Here is a 19,634-nt window from a genome sequence, read left to right as displayed (position 1 = left end):
GAGTCAGTAGTGTTTGTACAGCCAGTCCTTGCAAATCCACATCAGCATCAAAAAACTTACAGAGCGAGCGAGTGGTCAACACAGATCAAAATCTTTTGGTCCTTCCCTGAGACCCTGTTTCAGCCATGTTCAGAAATGGCTTCATGTTTATCCAATAATGTGACCGATTTGCACAGTTATGGACAGTATTGACACATCATCTCCAATCAGATTTGAGAAAGCGGGAATGGATTTATTTCATTAGGGATGAGAGTGAAAGTGAAGAGCAAGTCATTTCAAAAAGTAAAGATGTTATAGATAAATAAAGTAATGGTTAAATACATGGTGATGCACGCTCCATGGATATAGATTATGTGAGTGTGTACAAGGTCAAAGGCCCTCAGTGGGCAGTTAGGAAACCTAAAGGAAGAGCTTGCTTTTTTCACATTAGATGGTACAATCACAAGCTGTAACGTCAGAAACACTCTTTGGGATAAAAGGTGTAGAAGATGTACCTAAGTACAACAGATTAAGGTTTATTTGTAATTCTGGCGAGCACCAGAGGCCTCTTGTGGTAATGCGTGATAAGTGAAATGTTATTAATTGTAAAATAATGCACAAATTGAATAATCCATCTGGAGCTCATGGATGTACTTTCAGTAGTCCCTTTTGAATCTTCGCATTAGATCATTAAAGTGAACCTCTTGGGTGATATGATGGACTGTCATACCATCTGAGTGACCTACTTATCTCACACCACTTCAATTACAATTGAAAATCTAGTTTTCGTTGATAAGGGAATTGTTCAGAAACATTAGAGATGACGTTTTTTCAGTCTTTGAATTCATGTAGTATATTGCAGTATTTCACCTTCCTTTTGTCTTTCATGTTGCTAAAAGTCAATAATCAGACACATCATACCTCCAGCAATCACATTTTCTTTTAGTCAACAGAAATGGGTATCCCAGCATTCGTCTGTGATGTAAGGAAGTTAAACTTCTGTTAGTCATTTATCTATCCCATGATAAAACCAGTAGAAGATACCTGGAACAAGCTTTAGTCCTGGATATGGGAAATTCCCAAAGCTCCCATCTTCATTTGGGAAGTTTAACTTTTGTGGCTCAATAGAACGAATGGCAGATGTGCAGATACAGTTAAAGTGCAGATATAGTTCTGACTGGCCAGTATGGGGTCTGCAATAGGTTATTTACTAACCTTACATTCTCAGCAGTCAACAGAGTTCAGTTTGGCCATATACAAGATTGTGTGATTAGGGAAATGAGCAAGTAGTATAGAAAAGTGAAGCAACAGGGCATGGTGGGACTCAATTAGGCATTCAGCAGGCAGGAAGGGGTTGATGGTGTCATCAGGGAGCTGAAGACTGACCCTGTGATTGGAGGAAGCGGTTCTTTCGTCTGCTAGGGCCCAAAGGTTTGATAGGTACCATGGTGGTGATTGCTGACTCAACAGAAACATCGACGATCACCCTTTGTAACTTCTTCTGACGAATGCACCACGTTTGGTACAAACCCGCTTTTCACTCCCTCCCAGCCCTCCTGGATGGTAATCTCCCCGCTCTTTACCAGCTCGAATATATCCCGTGTAAGCTCCGTAAAAGCCCTCTCCACATTTATGGCGTCACGTGCTGAAGTCTCCACATAGCGCATGCCGTACGCAGCCGCTAGCTTCTCAGCCTCTTGTCGGCTCACCTGACGCTGTGGTTCCAGATCACATTTGTGGCCGACCAGCAGGAAGACAATGCTGTGGGGCTGCACGTGGCTGCGTGCCTCCTCTAGCCACTCGTGAACGTTCTGGAAGGAGCGACGGTTGGTTATGTCGAAGAGCAGCAGACCTCCCACAGAGTTACGGTAGTATGCTCTGGTAATAGACCTGAAGAAAGCATTACAGAATAAAATAATGTTCCTGAATTTGAATTGAGATAAAATACTGTTTAAATGTAAGGTAGCATTAAATTGGGGTAAAATGTAAATTCACCCCATCTATTTACTAAATGCATGTTGTTGATCGTATCGATGAATTCAAATGAGTTTGTTTTGTTTGACCTCATTATTTTTAGTCAAAATGTCATAACTGGATCTTCTGGTGGACCGGACTTGTCCAGTCATTTAGTCCACTTAAACTCCACGTCTTTCTTACAAATGACTGGAAGCTTGCATTCAGATCTGACTCTATCCAATCAACAACCAATTGATTGAAACAAGACCCCGTCCTACTTTTTTTTTCTTCTTTTTGTTAGTTTTTCTTTTCGCTCGGATGTACGTCGCAAAATGGAAAAAAAGATTTATCGTTAACTTGCGTTACGTTGTGATTTTAAAATGAACTGAAATTCCTATACCTGTACTTTCAACTAGAAAAACAGATTTTGTAACAATGTAGACTTTAAATGTCTTCACAAAGCCTCATCTTTTAAAGTTTTGAGAAAAGATTTAAGAGACCTTATAAAAAAAAAAAAGTATTTTAAAAACCCCAGGCCTCACAGACAAGGCTTAAATGGTTAGTTCACCCAAAAATGAAAATTCTGTCATTTATTACTCACCCTCATGTCGTTTCACACCCGTAAGACCTTCGTTAATCTTTGGAACACAAATTAAGATATTTTAGTTGAAATACGATGGCTCCGTGAGGCCTCCATAGGGAGCAATGGACATTTCCTCTCTCAAGATCCATAAAGGTACTAAAAACATATTTAAATCAGTTCATGTGGGTACAGTGGTTCAATATTAATATTATAAAGCGACGAGAATATTTTTGGTGCGGCAAAAAAACAAAAGTAACGACTTATTTAGTGATGGCCCATTTCAAAACACTGCTTCAGGAAGCATCGGAGCATAAATGAATCAGTGTATTGAATCAGTGTATCGAATCATGAATCGGATCGCGTGTCAAACCGCCAAACTGCTGAAATCACGTGACTTTGGCGCTCCGAACAGCAGATTCGACACACAGATTCACAATGCTCCGATGCTTCCTGAAGCATTGTTTTGAAATCGGCCATCACTAAATAAGTCGTTTTTTTTTTTGTTTTTTTTGCCGCACCAAAAGTATTTTCGTCGCTTTATAATATTAATATTGAACCACTGTACTCACATGAACTGATTTAAATATGTTTTTAGTACCTTTATGGATCTTGAGGGAGGAAGTGACATTGCTGGATATGGAGGCCTCACGGAGCCATCGGATTTCAACTAAAATATCTTAATTTGTATTCCGAAGATTTACGAAGGTCTTAGGGGTGTGAAACGACATGAGGGTAAGTAATAAATGACAGAATTTTTTTTTTTTCACCATTTTTGGGTGAACTAACCCTTTAAGCCTAAATGCATGTTTGAGCTCTTTTAACTGAAAGCAACTTGCACTCTTAAAATATATCACTGTCAGTGTTTTGTCATAAGATGCAAACAAGTAATGTTGCATGTTTAAAAAAGCTACTTAAGCTACTTCATCCAAAAATGAAAATTCTGTCATTAATTATTCACCCTCATGTCTTCCCAAACCCATAAGACATCTGTTCATCTTTGGAACACATATTAAGATGTTTTTGATGAAATCCGTGAGCTTTCTGGTCTCCGATAGACTGCAACATTATTACCAATTTCAAGGCCCAGAAAAGTAGTAAAGACAAAGTTAAAATAGTCCATGTGACTACAGTGGTTGAAGCAACAAGAATAGTTTTATGCGCAAAAAACAAAAGTAATGACTTTATTCAACAATTTCTTCTCTTCCATGTTAGTTTCCTACGCTGTTCATGTAGTAAACACAGTGCAGGTGCTTACAGGCCTCCATAGGGAGCAATGGACATTTCCTCTCTCAAGATCCATAAAGGTACTAAAAACATATTTAAATCAGTTCATGTGGGTACAGTGGTTCAATATTAATATTATAAAGCGACGAGAATATTTTTGGTGCGGCAAAAAAACAAAAGTAACGACTTATTTAGTGATGGCCCATTTCAAAACACTGCTTCAGGAAGCATCGGAGCATAAATGAATCAGTGTATCGAATCATGAATCGGATCGCGTGTCAAACCGCCAAACTGCTGAAATCACGTGACTTTGGCGCTCCGAACAGCAGATTCGATACACTGATTCATTATGCTCCGATGCTTCCTGAAGCATTGTTTTGAAATCGGCCATCACTAAATAAGTCTTTTTTTTTTTTTTTTTTTTTTGCCGCACCAAAAGTATTTTCGTCGCTTTATAATATTAATATTGAACCACTGTACTCACATGAACTGATTTAAATATGTTTTTAGTACCTTTATGGATCTTGAGGGAGGAAGTGACATTGCTGGATATGGAGGCCTCACGGAGCCATCGGATTTCAACTAAAATATCTTAATTTGTATTCCGAAGATTTACGAAGGTCTTAGGGGTGTGAAACGACATGAGGGTAAGTAATAAATGACAGAATTTTTTTTTTTTTCACCATTTTTGGGTGAACTAACCCTTTAAGCCTAAATGCATGTTTGAGCTCTTTTAACTGAAAGCAACTTGCACTCTTAAAATATATCACTGTCAGTGTTTTGTCATAAGATGCAAACAAGTAATGTTGCATGTTTAAAAAAGCTACTTAAGCTACTTCATCCAAAAATGAAAATTCTGTCATTAATTATTCACCCTCATGTCTTCCCAAACCCATAAGACATCTGTTCATCTTTGGAACACATATTAAGATGTTTTTGATGAAATCCGTGAGCTTTCTGGTCTCCGATAGACTGCAACATTATTACCAATTTCAAGGCCCAGAAAAGTAGTAAAGACAAAGTTAAAATAGTCCATGTGACTACAGTGGTTGAAGCAACAAGAATAGTTTTATGCGCAAAAAACAAAAGTAATGACTTTATTCAACAATTTCTTCTCTTCCATGTTAGTTTCCTACGCTGTTCATGTAGTAAACACAGTGCAGGTGCTTACAGGTTCTACATCAGAATGCCAGCTCAGTATAGAGACCTGCACTCCCGTGGGATCTGCGGGACCCAACGCAACAGAGTGCGGCGCGGGACAAGATTTGATGGGTGCGGAAGGTGAGACACTACTCGTGTGCAGGTTGTGGGAGAATCAAGTGACTCCCGCAAAATAGAAATATCAAAACATAAAATAAATAAAAACTAATCATTTGTATTCATATATAGCAAAAAAGCAACAAGAACAACTAATACAAAATAAAAACGATTTACAGTCGCAAGCATATGCGAGATTCTATATATAACTTGTGTTTGCAGTGTTGAGCAATGTAGCCAATCACAGACATATCTGTTGATTTCTGAGACGCAATGGAGATACAACACAATTAGGTGTTTGTTAGAATCCTCTCACCACTCAAAACGCCAGAGTTTTTATGCAGTGCTGAAATTTGCATGCTCACAAATCCTATTTTTAAAACACACGAAGTGTAAATATTATGCAAGATTCATTGTTATATATATTTATTGTGTTATAACAGAGCTTTATGAGATCGCCATACCAAACCATGCATGCATGCAGCTTACTTTTTGGTTAAAACTAACTGGTTTGTGAATGTTGATGCTTTAATAACAAATATTTTATTGGGAGTGTTTATGCTGGGATGTTGTGGTGACACATAACTTAATATTTCATGGATATACAGACAAAAATCTATAGAAGCTACTTTTATGCGTGATTTTGTGAGGGTGCAATGCATGCACATGATGCTGAAACAGGAGCTGGACTATAATGAGCCGGTGTTCTAACGTAGAACCCAGAAGCGCCCGCACTGTGTTTACTACGTCAACAAGAGAAGAAATTGTTGAATAATGTCATTATTTTTGTATGTTTTTTGTGCACAAAAAGTATTCTCGTCACTTAACATTAAGGTTGAACCACTGTAGTCACATGGACTATTTTAACGATGTCTGTAAGTAACCTTTCTGGGCCTTGGTAATAACATTGCAGTCTATCGGAGGCCAACAAGCTCACGGATTTCATCAAAAATATCTTGTGGGATTGGAATGACATGATGAAAAAACTGTGTAAAAAGGCATCAGAGTGAGACTATAAAAGAGGTCTGAGCTTGTGAGGAGCACCGCTGGGAACACACTGAGCTGTGAAGGATTCTGAGGGGCCTCTGGAGTTAAGTTTTAAGACATTCGTGACATTGAAGACGGCAGTGATTCATCAATATTTCTATTTCCTGTAGGAGTTCTACAAAATCTTTTGTTGGTAAAAAGGCATTTGAGCTACATTTATTAATAAATAAATATAGACGGTGTCTCTGAATCGCATAAGGTGGAAAAAAAGTATTAGTGACGTGTGAATCAGCCTGTCATCAAGTCTGGGTGAAATAAGCATGGATACCATGGAAACACCAATCATGCGAATGGATAAGGTCTCCTGATCAGATAAGCTTGATGATTTATCTTATTGAAACTTAATAAGGTGGAGGTTTATTTTGATGTGTAAGCAACTATTTGACACTGTACAATAGTTAAATATGTAAAATAATGTGTCCATTAGCATACAAATCTTTCTGAACTAATAATCAATAATATTATGTATGTAGACATACATCTTTATGGACAATTATTTACAGAGATGCAGAATCATGAGAAAGGTCTCATGTAACACAATCCAAGATAGAGATTTACAATACCTGAAGCGTTCCTGGCCTGCAGTGTCCCAAATCTGCAGTTTAATGCGTTTCCCAGGTTCGATTTCCACCAGGCGGGAGAAGAAGTCCACCCCGACTGTTGGGTCTGACACCTGCGCAAAGCGGCCTTCTGTGAATCGCCTGATTAAACATGATTTTCCAACAGTGGAGTCCCCGATGACAATCAGTCGAAATTGGTAAAGCCAAATTGCTTCCATGTCTATTCAGGTCTGTCAAAGCAAAAAGGAGAGAAGTGAAATTGCATTAGATGCTCCCAAAATGGTTCCAAAAGACAAAATAGAAAAGAGAAACATTCTTTAATTTATTCACCCACGTGTCAACCTGCTTTACCAGCTTTCTAAAAGGAGGAAATACAGTAAAGTTCTCTTTAAAGCGTTTCTATAACCTCTTCTGGGAATGTGTTGTAGTTATAAATATTACAGCAATTACATGATCATGGCCTGACAATCATTTTAGTCAGCTACATCCTTGCTCTTCGTGAGAAGGTAGTTGAGGCGCAAAATCATCCTTTTAGTGTTTGGTTTTAAGGTGTACATTAATGATAGCGTCTGGTGGTTTAAACTTTCCCTAAGTTCATCTTAACGTGATATTTTTGTAAAATATAAGATGAATACAAGTAAAGTGGGATAACTGGCTCCATATACTATTTTAGGATGAATGTAATGATTTTTTTTTTTTTCTGTAATGGAAGAATATACACATTATGATATAAATTATTAGTCTTTAACCTGCATCAATACCTGAAATTACTAAGTAATTTTTAGAAATTTGAGTTTTTAGGTCCTTAGCCATATGCAAGTAACTCAATACTCTTATCATGACCTATTGACAAAATGTGAAGTCTGTTAAATGACTGAGATTTCATTGAGGCTCGCCAGATAGCTGGCTATCGCTGGCCTTGTCATAATAACGATTGCTTCTTGTTCTAAATCTCCGAAACATTCAAATGTTTAACAAGCGATGTCTTTGTGTAGAAGCATTTGTGTAGAAGATCCCTTATTCGGTGCTCTTTACTTACGTTGTTTTTGTTTTGTTTTTTTGGTCGTTTCAAAGCTACCAAACGGCAGATCCCATAATCTTTAAAGGATTGAAGCCTCTTTAGGAACCTCTGGATGAAATGACAGACATAAACTATTCACACAATATACCGAATAATTGACAAAACATTCGTCTCTACAGAAAAAAACAAACAGGTGCAAACCTAACTGCGCCGCGTAGGCGGTCTGTTTTGCTTGGATGTGGCTAAAGATGAGTCGCGTGTTGTTAAAATGGTCCCTGCCTGGATCAAAGTCGCGTAAAAGTCAAAGATGATTTACGCTTGTCATGTTTTGATCCACGCTTGGAAGATGGAGAAATGTTTGGATGTTTTGGGCTGATGAAATGGAAGCGACAGCAGAAGCATCATATAGCCTGACTCATTCCGCATCAGCACCAGTACCACAAACCTCCTAATAGTAGCGAAAGACAAACGCGTGTCATCGCCACATACATTAATGATTCCCTCTTAACTTTGACATACTATTTATATTGTTTCATACATAATTTTCACATTGGAAATTCACCTTAAAATGAAAATGGTGTTTTTAAAAATGAATCCAATAGCATAGCAATAGCAGTATCTGGTGTGACCACCATTTGCCTCATGCAGTGCAACACATCTCCTTCACATAGAGTTGATCAGGTTGTTGATTGTTCCTGTGGAATGTTGGTCCACTCCTCTTCAATGGCTGTGCGAAGTTGCTGGATATTGGCAGGAACTGGAACACGCTGTTGTATACGCTGATCCAGAGCATGCTCAATGGGTGACATGTCTGGTGAATATGCTGGCCATGCAAGAACTGGATGTTTTCAGCTTCCAGGAATTGTGGACAGATCCTTGCAACATGGGGCCGTGCGTTATCATGCTGCAACATGAGGTGATGGTCGTGGATGAATGGCACAACAATGGGCCTCAGGATCTCATCACGGTATCTGTGTGCATTCAAAATGCCATCAATAAAATGCACCTGTATTCATTGTCCATAACATACATCTGCCCATACCATAACCACACCTCCACCATGGGCCACTCCATCCATAACGCTGACATCAGCAAATCGCTCACCCACACAACGCCATACATGCGGTCTGCCATCTGCCCTGTACAGTGAAAACCGGGATTCATCCGTGAAGAGAACACCTCTCCAAAGTGCCAGACGGCATCGAATGTAAGCATTTGCCCACTCAAGTCGGTTACGATGACGAACTGCAGTCAGGTCGAGACCCCGATGAGGACGACGAGCACGCAGATGAGCTTCCCTGAGACGGTTTCTGACAGTTTGTGCAGAAATTCTTTGGTTATGCAAACCGATTGTTGCAGCATCTGTCCGGGTGGCTGGTCTCAGACGGTCTTGGAGGTGAAGATGCTGGATGTGGAGGTCCTGGGCTGGTTCGGTTACATGTGGTAACTGGTGGACATTTCTGCAGTCAGCATGCCAATTGCACGCTCCCTCAAAACTTGGGACATCTGTGGCATTGTGATGTGTGATAAAACTGCACATTTTAGATTGGCCTTTTATTGTGGCCAGTAGTGTTGGCTGGGCGATATATCGAATGCTTTTGTCACGCGCATTTCGTCAGTAAAGCCGGTTCCCTGATTACCACTAAATCGCCATCACCTGCTTTCAAATGGAGTGCCATTTAATAGACAGAGCCGTAGTTCACTGATAAGCCACGCAATATCGCGTTCATTATCGACGGCAATTCATATTGATAATGAACGCGATATTGCGTGGCTTATCAGTGAACTATGGCTCTGTCTATTAAATGGCACTCCATTTGAAAGCAGGTGATGGTGATTTAGTGGTAATCAGGGAACCGGCTTTACTGACGAAATGCGCGTGAAAAAAGCATTCGATATATCGCCCAGCCCTAGTGGCCAGCCTAAGGCGCACCTGTGCAATAATCATGCCGTCTAATCAGCATCTTGATATGCCACACCTGTGAGGTGGATGGATTATCTCGGCAAAGGAGAAGTGCTCACCAACACAGATTTGTGAACAATATTTGAGAGAAAAAGGCCTTTTGTGTACATAGAAGAAGTCTTAGATCTTTGAGTTCAGCTCATGAAAAATGGGGGCAAAAACAAAAGTGTTGCGTTTTTAATTTTGTTCAGTGTATATTGTTTCATACATAATTTTCAGCTTATTGGGGAACACATTGGAAATTGCACCATCAATCACCACCATGTTGATGATGAATATGGGTTTTCAATTCTAATTTTTGAATGTTTGTCAACAACCTTGCTTTTGATTAAAAATAACTTTTTAACTGTTTATTTTTTTATTTAAAATACAGCAAAAATTGTCTTATAAATGCACAACTGTACCACTTTTATGTTGATTTATACCACTTAATCTAAAAAAATGTCAAAAAGAAAGGTATGTCATCACAGTGAAATTTATTTTAAATACTAATATTAAATATCATTTTGATACATTTACATTTAGGAGGGTTGAAACATCACAAAAAGTAGCAGGCTCCGTCTTAAGTCTACAATAAATCTTGCTTTAGGTTTAGAAGCGTAGGCCAAGTGCGTTTTTATGTGCACCATCTATTTCAGGTTTTACGAGAAAACAAACCAGATAATCAGCATGACGGGAAATGTAGTTTATAGGCGATTCTTGGTACTAAACGCTGGATCAAAATCTCCTCCTAGTCTTAAAGTTCAGTTAGGTCTTAAAGTTCAGTTAGGCACACTGGGATGAGCTTCTTGAATAGGTCGGTCAGCACAATAGATATTTGGTTGGAAAGGCTCGATAGTGGATCCACCGCGCGAAGAAAAGTTGTCGACAGGCAAATGAAGTGTGAAACTTCTCACTGCTGAAGAAACGCATTTAAACGCACTCTAGCCTATTGACAGCTGTCAGGCGCCTTAACACGCAGTTGATTTTTTTCTTCTTCTGTTTTGTAGAGACCTGGACCTCTAACACGGCTTTTATTTTACAGAAAATAAAATAAAAGCTTGCTTTCTTCTGATTATTTATGTCATGTAGTTTAGACTGTTGAAATGCAGCAGGAGCGGTTACTCAAAGTACTTGTCATTGGAGATTTAGGTGTGGGCAAGACTTCCATCATTAAGCGTTATGTGCATCAGGTTTTTTCTCAACATTACCGAGCAACTATAGGTGTGGATTTTGCTCTGAAAGTCCTGAATTGGGATCACCGGACTGTCATTCGACTGCAGTTGTGGGACATTGCAGGTCAGTTACTGATGTTATGTATTCCCTGCCTTTGCCTGCATTCTTAATGATTTTCACTAAGTAAAGTCACAGGCTACCTTATCAAAAAATCAATAGGCCTATGTAAATAAATGAGCATATGGGTAATTGAGAGTAGATTTCAGGGAGTGACAGCAGTGTCCTACAATATGACATGCAATACCTCACGTGAAACCATTCAACAAAATATTTAAATCTTGTATAGGCTACTTACATTATCCATGCAGTTTTTAGGACGTTTAATTAATTTCACGTTTATAAATTAATTTTAAGCTTGATATTATAAGAAAAGGTCATTTTTGTGTTATCTGTCTGATACCAGTAGACTATATTTATGTATATAAAATCAAAGTGCTAAAACATTATGCAGCGATAAATTCATTGTACACTTTGAATTAAATTACTGTTGAAGAAAACTCTGTGATAATTAAATGGAAACAAAATTGTGGGTTCTTTCTAAAACCCAATTTCCTAGCAGTGATGATTTATTCACTGTCCACAGTTAAACTTGCACCATTACAACATAATATTTGATCTTAATAACACACAGAAAGAGATGAATAATATTACTGGAGTGATGCCTTTACCACTTGGCTTGGACGCATTACATACAGTCCAAAGCATGCCTTGTTTGGGATTTTTTCCCCCCTCTCTCAGCTGTTGTGAGTGACCTCACAGTGTTATGAATCACTCTCTGTGTTTATGCTCAGATTAAACTAAAGCACAGGGACAGGAATTTGTGTCTCGTGTTTATATTCACTGGTCTGGTCTCGTGCTCATATTGGTCTCATGTGACAGCCCTCACATCACCTACTGGCACAAAACACTAAAAACTCCTTTCCATCGCTGAAACAATTCAACATGGCTGACAGACTCAGAGATATGTTTACAAAACTCTAAAAATTGAGTTATGGTTTTATTTTTCATGTTTACAATATGATGTTCACAAAAACTGAAAAGATTTAGATAAAGATTTCTGTCAGCATAGTTTATTGACTGTGAAAGCATGTATTAGGGATGGCTGTGCCCCTGAGCATAGACTTAACATGGAAGATTGCATGACATTCTCATCCCTGATTGAATATAGTAATTTATGAGAAGGACCTCATAAGATCAAATTTCAACTGCAAACCATGCACATTAGTTGTGACAGTCTAACTGGCCTTGGTTTGCCTTGATTTTCTGCATGATAATGCATTAATACAGGCTAGGTCCTTATAAACACCATTGGGCTGAATGGTTCTTGTTGTGAAACCGTGCTGGTATCCAGACATGTTCACAATGTCTTCCTTGTGGTGCTGTGAAATCAGGATTAGAGTGGTTATATAGAAATGTAAAAGTTCCCAGACTAGCTACAAAGACATTTATTGACATAATATTGAATATATGTAGAAAAATACTTAAAAATGAAGGTTGTTTATTGGCATGTTTCATTCTGTGAAGAACCTTTAACATCCAAGGAACCTAGTGGAAATAAGTTTATTTAGATTATTAAAACCAGCACAGTTGAGCACAGTAAGTAGGGTACAACGGGGCTAAAGGCACAACCTAAGAAAAATTATGCTTTTCACTACTCTCAAAATGTATTATTGCAAGGAAAATATATATGTTTGTATTGAACATTGTTGGAGTAACAGATTTTGTGTGAAAATAAATCATAAAAGTGGTTAATTTTGTATAAAATCTTATAAATGTATGAGTTGGTGAGGGGGCCTTTTACCCCACACATTTGATATTTGTGTTCAATAAATATACTGTCATTAAAATAGGCCTATGTTAATATAAAAATACGAACAAAATTACTTTAAAAAGTAAAGATTCTGAAATCATTGAAGGAGATCCCATAATATTTAATATAGATTTACAGTAGTAACAATAAATTATATTTTATTATCAAATGATAATATTATATATTTTTTTAAATATGATTGTTTCATTAAATATGGGTATTGTCTCTAAGATGGATACCCAATTTGATATAGAAAAGTCAGTCAGCTATTCATTATCATGTTAATTATTGTGTCTTTTGCCCCAACAGCAGGGTGCCTTTTACCCCAAATACCATACTTTAACATATTCTTCCGTTATTGAAAAACTGGTACTTGAATTACCTTGAACAAAACTGAAAATCTTTAATATTAGATCAAACTACCTCAGAATCAACTTTGCGTTGCTGCCCGCGATCGCGTCAAGGATTAGACAAATTTGCACTTGCATTTTGGAAAGCGGATATTTAGGAAAGTGTTGCGGCATGTTTTTGTACCATCTAGTGGTTTAGAGGCGTTTAGCCCCGTTGTACCCTATGCTGAGAAATCTGGCGAAAAAATGGTGAACTGCTCTCAAATGAAAATGCACATTTTGACAGATTTTATAAAAGCGATTAAAGATTCTGCTTTTCTCGTGTCATTTGTGATATGGGAAGATGTTTATGTTGTCTGTAGTCAAGGAAACTATGCACATTTCTGAAGTTTAGCCAGTCTAAGAAAAGAAAAAATATTGTGAAATAGCACTTCAAAACAAGAAAAAAGACTACATAGAAACTATCTCACACTTATTTCTTCTTTATTCTCAGGACAAGAGAGGTATGGCAACATGACACGTGTGTATTACAGAGAGGCCGTAGGGGCGCTTGTGGTTTTCGACATGACCCGTGCCTCCACTTTCCAAGCTGTGTTGAAATGGAAAAAAGATCTTGATTCTAAAGTTGCCCTTGGCAATGGGCGTCCCCTGCCAGCTGTCCTGCTGGCCAACAAGTGTGACCAACAGAAACATGGTTTGTGCTCCAAACTGCCCAAACTCGACAACTTCTCTAGAGACCATGGATTTGTGGGTTGGTATGAGACGTCTGCGAAGGTACAGATTATAGGCTATTTTTTTATATATACAGTGGGTACGGAAAGTATTCAGACCCCCTTAAATTTTTCACTCTGTTATATTGCAGCCATTTGCTAAACTCATTTAAGTTCATTTTTTTCCTCATTAATGTACACACAGCACCCCATATTGACAGAAAAACACAGAATTGTTGACATTTTTGCAGATTTATTAAAAAATGGTCCTAAGTATTCAGACCCTTTGCTGTGACACTTATATATTTAACTCAGGTGCTGTCCATTTCTTCTGATCATCCTTGAGATGGTTCTACACCTTCATTTGAGTCCAGCTGTGTTTGATTATACTGATTGGACTTGATTAGGAAAGCCACACAACTGTCTATATAAGACCTTACAGCTTACAGTGCATGTCAGAGCAAATGAGAATCATGAGGTCAAAGGAACTGCCTGAAGAGCTCAGAGACAGAATTGTGGCAAGGCACAGATCTGGCCAAGGTTAAAAAAAAATGCTGCACTTAAAGGAACACTCCACTTTTTTTGAAAATAAACTATAACTATACTCTCATTCAGACGTAATAATCAAGGAACTTTGCTGCCGTATCATGGCTGCAGCAGTGCAATGATATTACGCAGCGTCTCTCACATACGTCTCCATGGTTGCAAGGCACGTTCCCTGTGCAAGCAGGGGCTCACAGGCGCTGCGTAATATCATTGTACTGCTGCAGCCATGGAACGGCAGCAAAGTTCCTTGATTATTACGCCTGAATGAGAGTATAGTTCCTAGCCATATCAGCTTAGAAAATCACAACTTTTTATTTTCTGTCGGTCTTTGTACACGATTTAACTACAGAAGAGTCAAGTTTTAAATAGGAAAAATATCGAAACTCTTTGGTCATTTTTAAGCGCGATGCTAACGGTCTAATCAGATTCAATGAACTATGCTAAGCTATGCTAAAAGTGGTACCGCCAGACCCGGAGATCGGCTGAATGGATTCGAAAACGGTAAAACTCAACTGTTTAACTCTAGGGTGTTGTAAAATTAGCCTATTTTCAAAAAAAGTGGAGTGTTCCTTTAAGGTTCCTAAGAGCACAGTGGCCTCCGACGTTTGGGATGAACAGAACCCTTCCTAGAGCTGGCCGTCCGGCCAAATTGAGCTATCGGGGGAGAAGAGCCTTGGTGAGAGAGGTAAAGAAGAACCCAAAGATCACTGTGGCTGAGCTCCAGAGATGCAGTCGGGAGATGGGAGAAAGTTGTAGAAAATCAACCATCACTGCTGCCCTCCACCAGTATGGGGCTTTATGTCAGAGTGGCCCGACGGAAGCCTCTCCTCAGTGCAAGACACATGAAAGCCCGCATGGAGTTTGCCAAGATGGCAAGAACTTTTTGGCCTTAATTCTAAGCGGTGTGTGTGGAGAAAACCAGGCACTGCTCATCACCTGTCCAATACAGTCCTAACAGTGAAGCATGGTGGTGGCAGCATCATGCTGTGGGGGTGTTTTTCAGCTGCAGGGACAGGACGACTGGGGAAAGATGAATGCGGCCAAGTACAGGGATATCCTGGATGAAAACCTTCTCCAGAGTGCTCAGGACCTCAGACTGGGCCGAAGGTTTACCTTCCAACAAGACAATGACCCTAAGCACACAGCTAAAATAACAAAGGAATGGCTTCACAACAACTCCGTGACTGTTCTTGAATGGCCCAGCCAAAGACCTGACTTAAACCCAATTGAGCATCTCTGGAGAGACTTAAAAATGGCTGTCCACCAACGTTTACCATCCAACCTGACAGGACTGGAGAGGATCTGCAAGGAGTAATGGCAGAGGATCCCCAAATCCAGGTGTGAAAAACTTGTTGCATCTTTCCCAAAAAGACTCATGGCTGTATTAGATCAAAAGGGTGCTTCTACTAAATACTGAGCAAAGGGTCTGAATACTTTTTCTGTCAATATGAGGTGCTGTGGTACATTAATGAGGGGAAAAAAAAGAACTTTACATCAAAATGAACATTTTAGCAAATGGCTGCAATATAACAAAGAGGGTGAATACTTTCCGTACCCACAGTATATATTAACCTCTGCAGTAGCTGCACATCTGAAAAAACATTTCTACTCATATTGTTCCTTCCTCTTTTTAACAGGACAACACAAACATTGAGGCAGCCATCATGTGTCTTGTGCAAAATATAATGGCCATTGATGTGGAGGATGTTCCTGTGGAATCAGACCCCAGCGTACTGATCCTGCCTGCTTTTGATTATAACCTAAAAGAGCGCAGTGACTCTAGATGTTCTGTCTGCCCAAAATTCCAGTCCAGCTGAAAACCATACAGTAAATTATAGCGTAAGATGGTGAAAAGAAAAGAGAACAGAGTGGGATCGAAAATTACACAGAGAGAGAGAGAGAGAGAGAGAGAGTGAAAGAGCAGTCAACTGCTTTGTTGGGCCTTCAAATTGTGCTAAAGTAAGCCTTTGTGGGAAAGACAAGACCATGAAGCTTTAACACTTATATGCACTTAACATTTACACATGCCAAAAACAACAATGTCATCAATAAAACATGCAGCGTTTACATAGAGTTTTCACTGATAAATACTTAATGTTATAGACTCACAACTAAACAAGGCTCTTGCAGCACAGGCACATCCGCCTCTACTTTTTGTCTATTAAAGCCTCTGACTTAAATTCTGCATGCTGTTTTAAATGCAGCATACAACAAGCTCATGTACACTCAACAGATACTTGAGGCTTTAAAAACACAGTTAATGTCACCATGAAATCAAAATGGACAATTCTGTTTTTTTTAATGGGATATTGCAGTATTTATTATAAATGATTTATCCGTGCACATCTTTACTTTTTTTTAAAATTCATGTGCCCTTGTAATCTTTAATTAAAATAACTAGCCCTCCCTCTTGCAGTGACGTCTTCTCTTCTCTGATGATGTGTTTACTGACGTGAGGACGGGACAACCTGTCACTCACATGACATCATAGCAATAGCAAACCACAACCATCCAACAATCCAATCCCAATGGAGCCTTTTCACAGACTGTGATGACATGTATCCACAGTTATCAACATTGCAAATCTAGTAAAGTTTTTCATATTTTTAATTAAAAAAATTTAATACACATTTACAACACTATATGTTTTTTTAATTGGCTTGTCAGTAATTGACAAAAATATTTCTCTCTTCTTACCAACATAATCAATCTCTTTATATTTTTTACCTTTTTTGGAAAATTGTGTAAACTCCATCATAGACTTTTTTCTTTTCTTTTTTTTAAATACAGAAATTATTTTTATTGTTGTCTCCCATTCACCGCTAGAAGTTTACCCAACTAGAACGACTTCCACTACTGAGAACCCCAGAAATGTGAAAAGGGTCCATTGACAAAACCAAGTCCCGCCATTTCACGTGGTTATACGTCACAATAGGGAAGAAGTGTATCTCAACATGACAACTTTAAGTAACTAGTCCATTGCTGCTTATCATCCTGAGATATTTTTGGAATTTTAGATCAGATGCAGACCACAGATGGAAAGCCTGTCTGAACCAACAACAGCAACAGCTCGACCAAGTACTGTTTGTAGTGCATACCTGCACATATGACAGTATTTCAGAATATAAAATTGTTAGGTAGCACTTTATTTTACAGTCCGGTTGCCCATGTACATATCATGTACCTATTACAGTAATAGCAACCCTGAACCACCTTAAAACCTGCAGTTACCTTATATCACCCAGTATTTTCTTAGGTAAGTACACGTGCTGTAAAATAAAGTGCAACCAATTATTATTTATGGTTTTTAAGGTATCTTTTATATTGGTTTGTGTCTTGCATTGGTTTATGGAATCAAGGATGATGTAAGAAATTATGTGAATGAAATGAAAGTGATATAAAATTCAAAAATAAGCAGTCATGTGCCAGCATATAATAAATTCCATTACTGTGAAAAGCAGTACTGGAATTCAAACAGTGATTTGTGTATGCATACATATGCAAAAAAATGGAAAGCAATTGCTTCAGACAAGTAATTGCGCTCAAGTGTCTCGGCTGACACTGAGAAGGCACGTGCCTAGTGTTTTAATGTGTCACTGGATGTTTGAATGTTTTTATGTCATGACCCATATGCTTACTGTCTGCTCACAGTAGTAATTTTTCACTGTCTGTTTACCCTGTCTGCTATGTCTGACTTGCCATAATTATGGATCCCCACAGCTATCTTGCTAAATAGGCTTCACTTTTTCCTCATTATTGTTTTGAACTGTGTAACTCTATCTGTATAATTGCATCTTGTAGCTAAAAGGTATTTATCATCTCACAAAACAGTAAAAAAAAATAAAAAATCTTTCTGCTTGTTGGACTGCCTCTTTGCCACATAAGAGTCTGCCACATGGAGCGTGTCTAACAGTGACCTTTACTAAGCCTGCTTTTTATTCAGTAGACATGATGATGAATAATTGTATGCCAATTTATAAGTCTTTACAAAAGCGGAACTGCCTCTCATATCGCACATGATCATTCTGTTCGTAAGCAGGAGACTTAATGATTTTGTAGTAAAAACTAATGATTGGAAACTGGATATCTGGATTGCATGATATGAATTACATAATTTATAAACACTCACGGACACCGTGTGATGCAATGTTTAAAATCTTTTAAAAAACACATTTGGAATTTTCCATAAAATGGAAAATAATCCCCTTTCGTGGAATAATCCAGTATAAATGTCACTTAAGAATACCCCAGGGACAAATTGAGATCATTACATAACAAATCCAATGCTTAAGAACAAGTGAGGCGTGATTTCTTTAAAGCGTTATTAATTGTGCATTTGAAGAGTGCAGATGATGCTCTATGTTTTTGAGAGGTAATTGCTCATGATATCGTTTGGAACAGTATGAGTGAATTGCACGCGCTAATGATATAGCAACTCGCACCTACAGTGCTGTGAAAAGTGTTGTATTTCCAGCCTTGGGCAATAATTATAGGTCTGGGAGCATTCCCGGAGGATGTGTAGGCTATTGCTCGCTTTACAGGTATGCTGTAGAGAGGAAAACGTGAATAGGGGCGCTCCGACACTCCAGCCGAAGGATGAGATAGTGTCACGGCGCGTTGTTATTACGGACTGATCAAAGGGAATTCCGTAAAAGTGGTCAGGAAACTGTTACAGGTCGTAGGGGATGTCGAAAGGTTAACGACTATTTGGACCAAATTACCTTTGAAAAAAAAAAAAAAATGGAAGAGAAGCGGTGGTAGATGTTTTCCTCTAATCAGGTTTGAGCAGATATTTTGGTAAGCACGCTGGGGAGTGATGGTATCATGATGGCATTATGACCTCCTCTCAAAAAGAAGCCAGTCAGAAGTGATTCATCAAAAGTAAATTGTAATTTTCAGACATAAATCAAATTGAAAATATTGTTTTGCTGCCTCAAGGATGATATCAGCAGAGCAGATAACTCGACATAATGCTGTGGATGGGGACAGAATTGCTGCTGCTTTTTATTTTCCCACTGAATTCAGGTAGGATACTGTTTTTACTTAAAAATATAGTTTATATAGTTTATCAGTTGTGTTTTTATTATTGCTTTTTTATCCCATCAGACAGCTAGCCGTCTTGTTCATCATTTATTTATGAATAATGAATAATTAGTAGCATCTTGTAACCCTTTTTTTTTTTTTTTTTTAATTAGCTGTATATGCTCTATGTCTAACTGAGTGTCTGTTCTGTTATATAGTATAGTTTCAGGGTTAGAAAAAGGCACAAAACAACCTGAAATAACAAACTTCAAAATTAAAACATAAAATGATCTTCTTCATTATTACATAAGCCCTAGATTATTAAAATGAATACATGCAATACAATGTACAAATGAAATTGGCCTTTTAATATATATTAATAATTAGATAC

The 19,634-nt window shown here is 38.3% G+C and overlaps 2 protein-coding genes across 4 annotated transcripts; one reads left to right on the top strand and one right to left on the bottom strand.

Annotated features, from left to right (window-relative positions):
• Positions 1 to 89: 89 nt before the first annotated feature.
• rab39bb (RAB39B, member RAS oncogene family b) lies at positions 90 to 9,204 on the bottom strand. Of its 3 annotated transcripts, none has more exons than XM_067401473.1 (3): positions 7,646 to 9,204; positions 6,610 to 6,836; positions 90 to 1,869 (listed from the first exon to the last, which is right to left on the bottom strand). In XM_067401473.1, the coding sequence occupies exons 2-3, from the start codon at positions 6,822 to 6,824 to the stop codon at positions 1,443 to 1,445; spliced, it is 642 nt and encodes a 213-aa protein (XP_067257574.1). In that variant the 5' UTR covers positions 6,825 to 6,836; positions 7,646 to 9,204; the 3' UTR covers positions 90 to 1,442. The 3 variants fall into 3 exon arrangements, with proteins under 3 accessions (XP_067257574.1, XP_067257575.1, XP_067257573.1); XM_067401474.1 differs by having other exon boundaries at positions 7,829 to 7,861; XM_067401472.1 differs by having other exon boundaries at positions 6,610 to 9,204.
• A 280-nt stretch (positions 9,205 to 9,484) lies between these two features.
• Positions 9,485 to 18,069, top strand: zgc:162171 (uncharacterized protein LOC565931 homolog). The gene is made up of 3 exons (XM_067401470.1): positions 9,485 to 10,868; positions 13,459 to 13,739; positions 15,859 to 18,069. The coding sequence occupies exons 1-3, from the start codon at positions 10,676 to 10,678 to the stop codon at positions 16,036 to 16,038; spliced, it is 654 nt and encodes a 217-aa protein (XP_067257571.1). The 5' UTR covers positions 9,485 to 10,675; the 3' UTR covers positions 16,039 to 18,069.
• Positions 18,070 to 19,634: the final 1,565 nt, after the last annotated feature.

The sequence above is a fragment of the Chanodichthys erythropterus genome, chromosome 11 (genome assembly GCF_024489055.1).
Source record: "Chanodichthys erythropterus isolate Z2021 chromosome 11, ASM2448905v1, whole genome shotgun sequence".
Taxonomy (NCBI): Eukaryota; Metazoa; Chordata; class Actinopteri; order Cypriniformes; family Xenocyprididae; genus Chanodichthys; species Chanodichthys erythropterus.
This window is presented reverse-complemented; position numbering and strand designations above follow the sequence as displayed.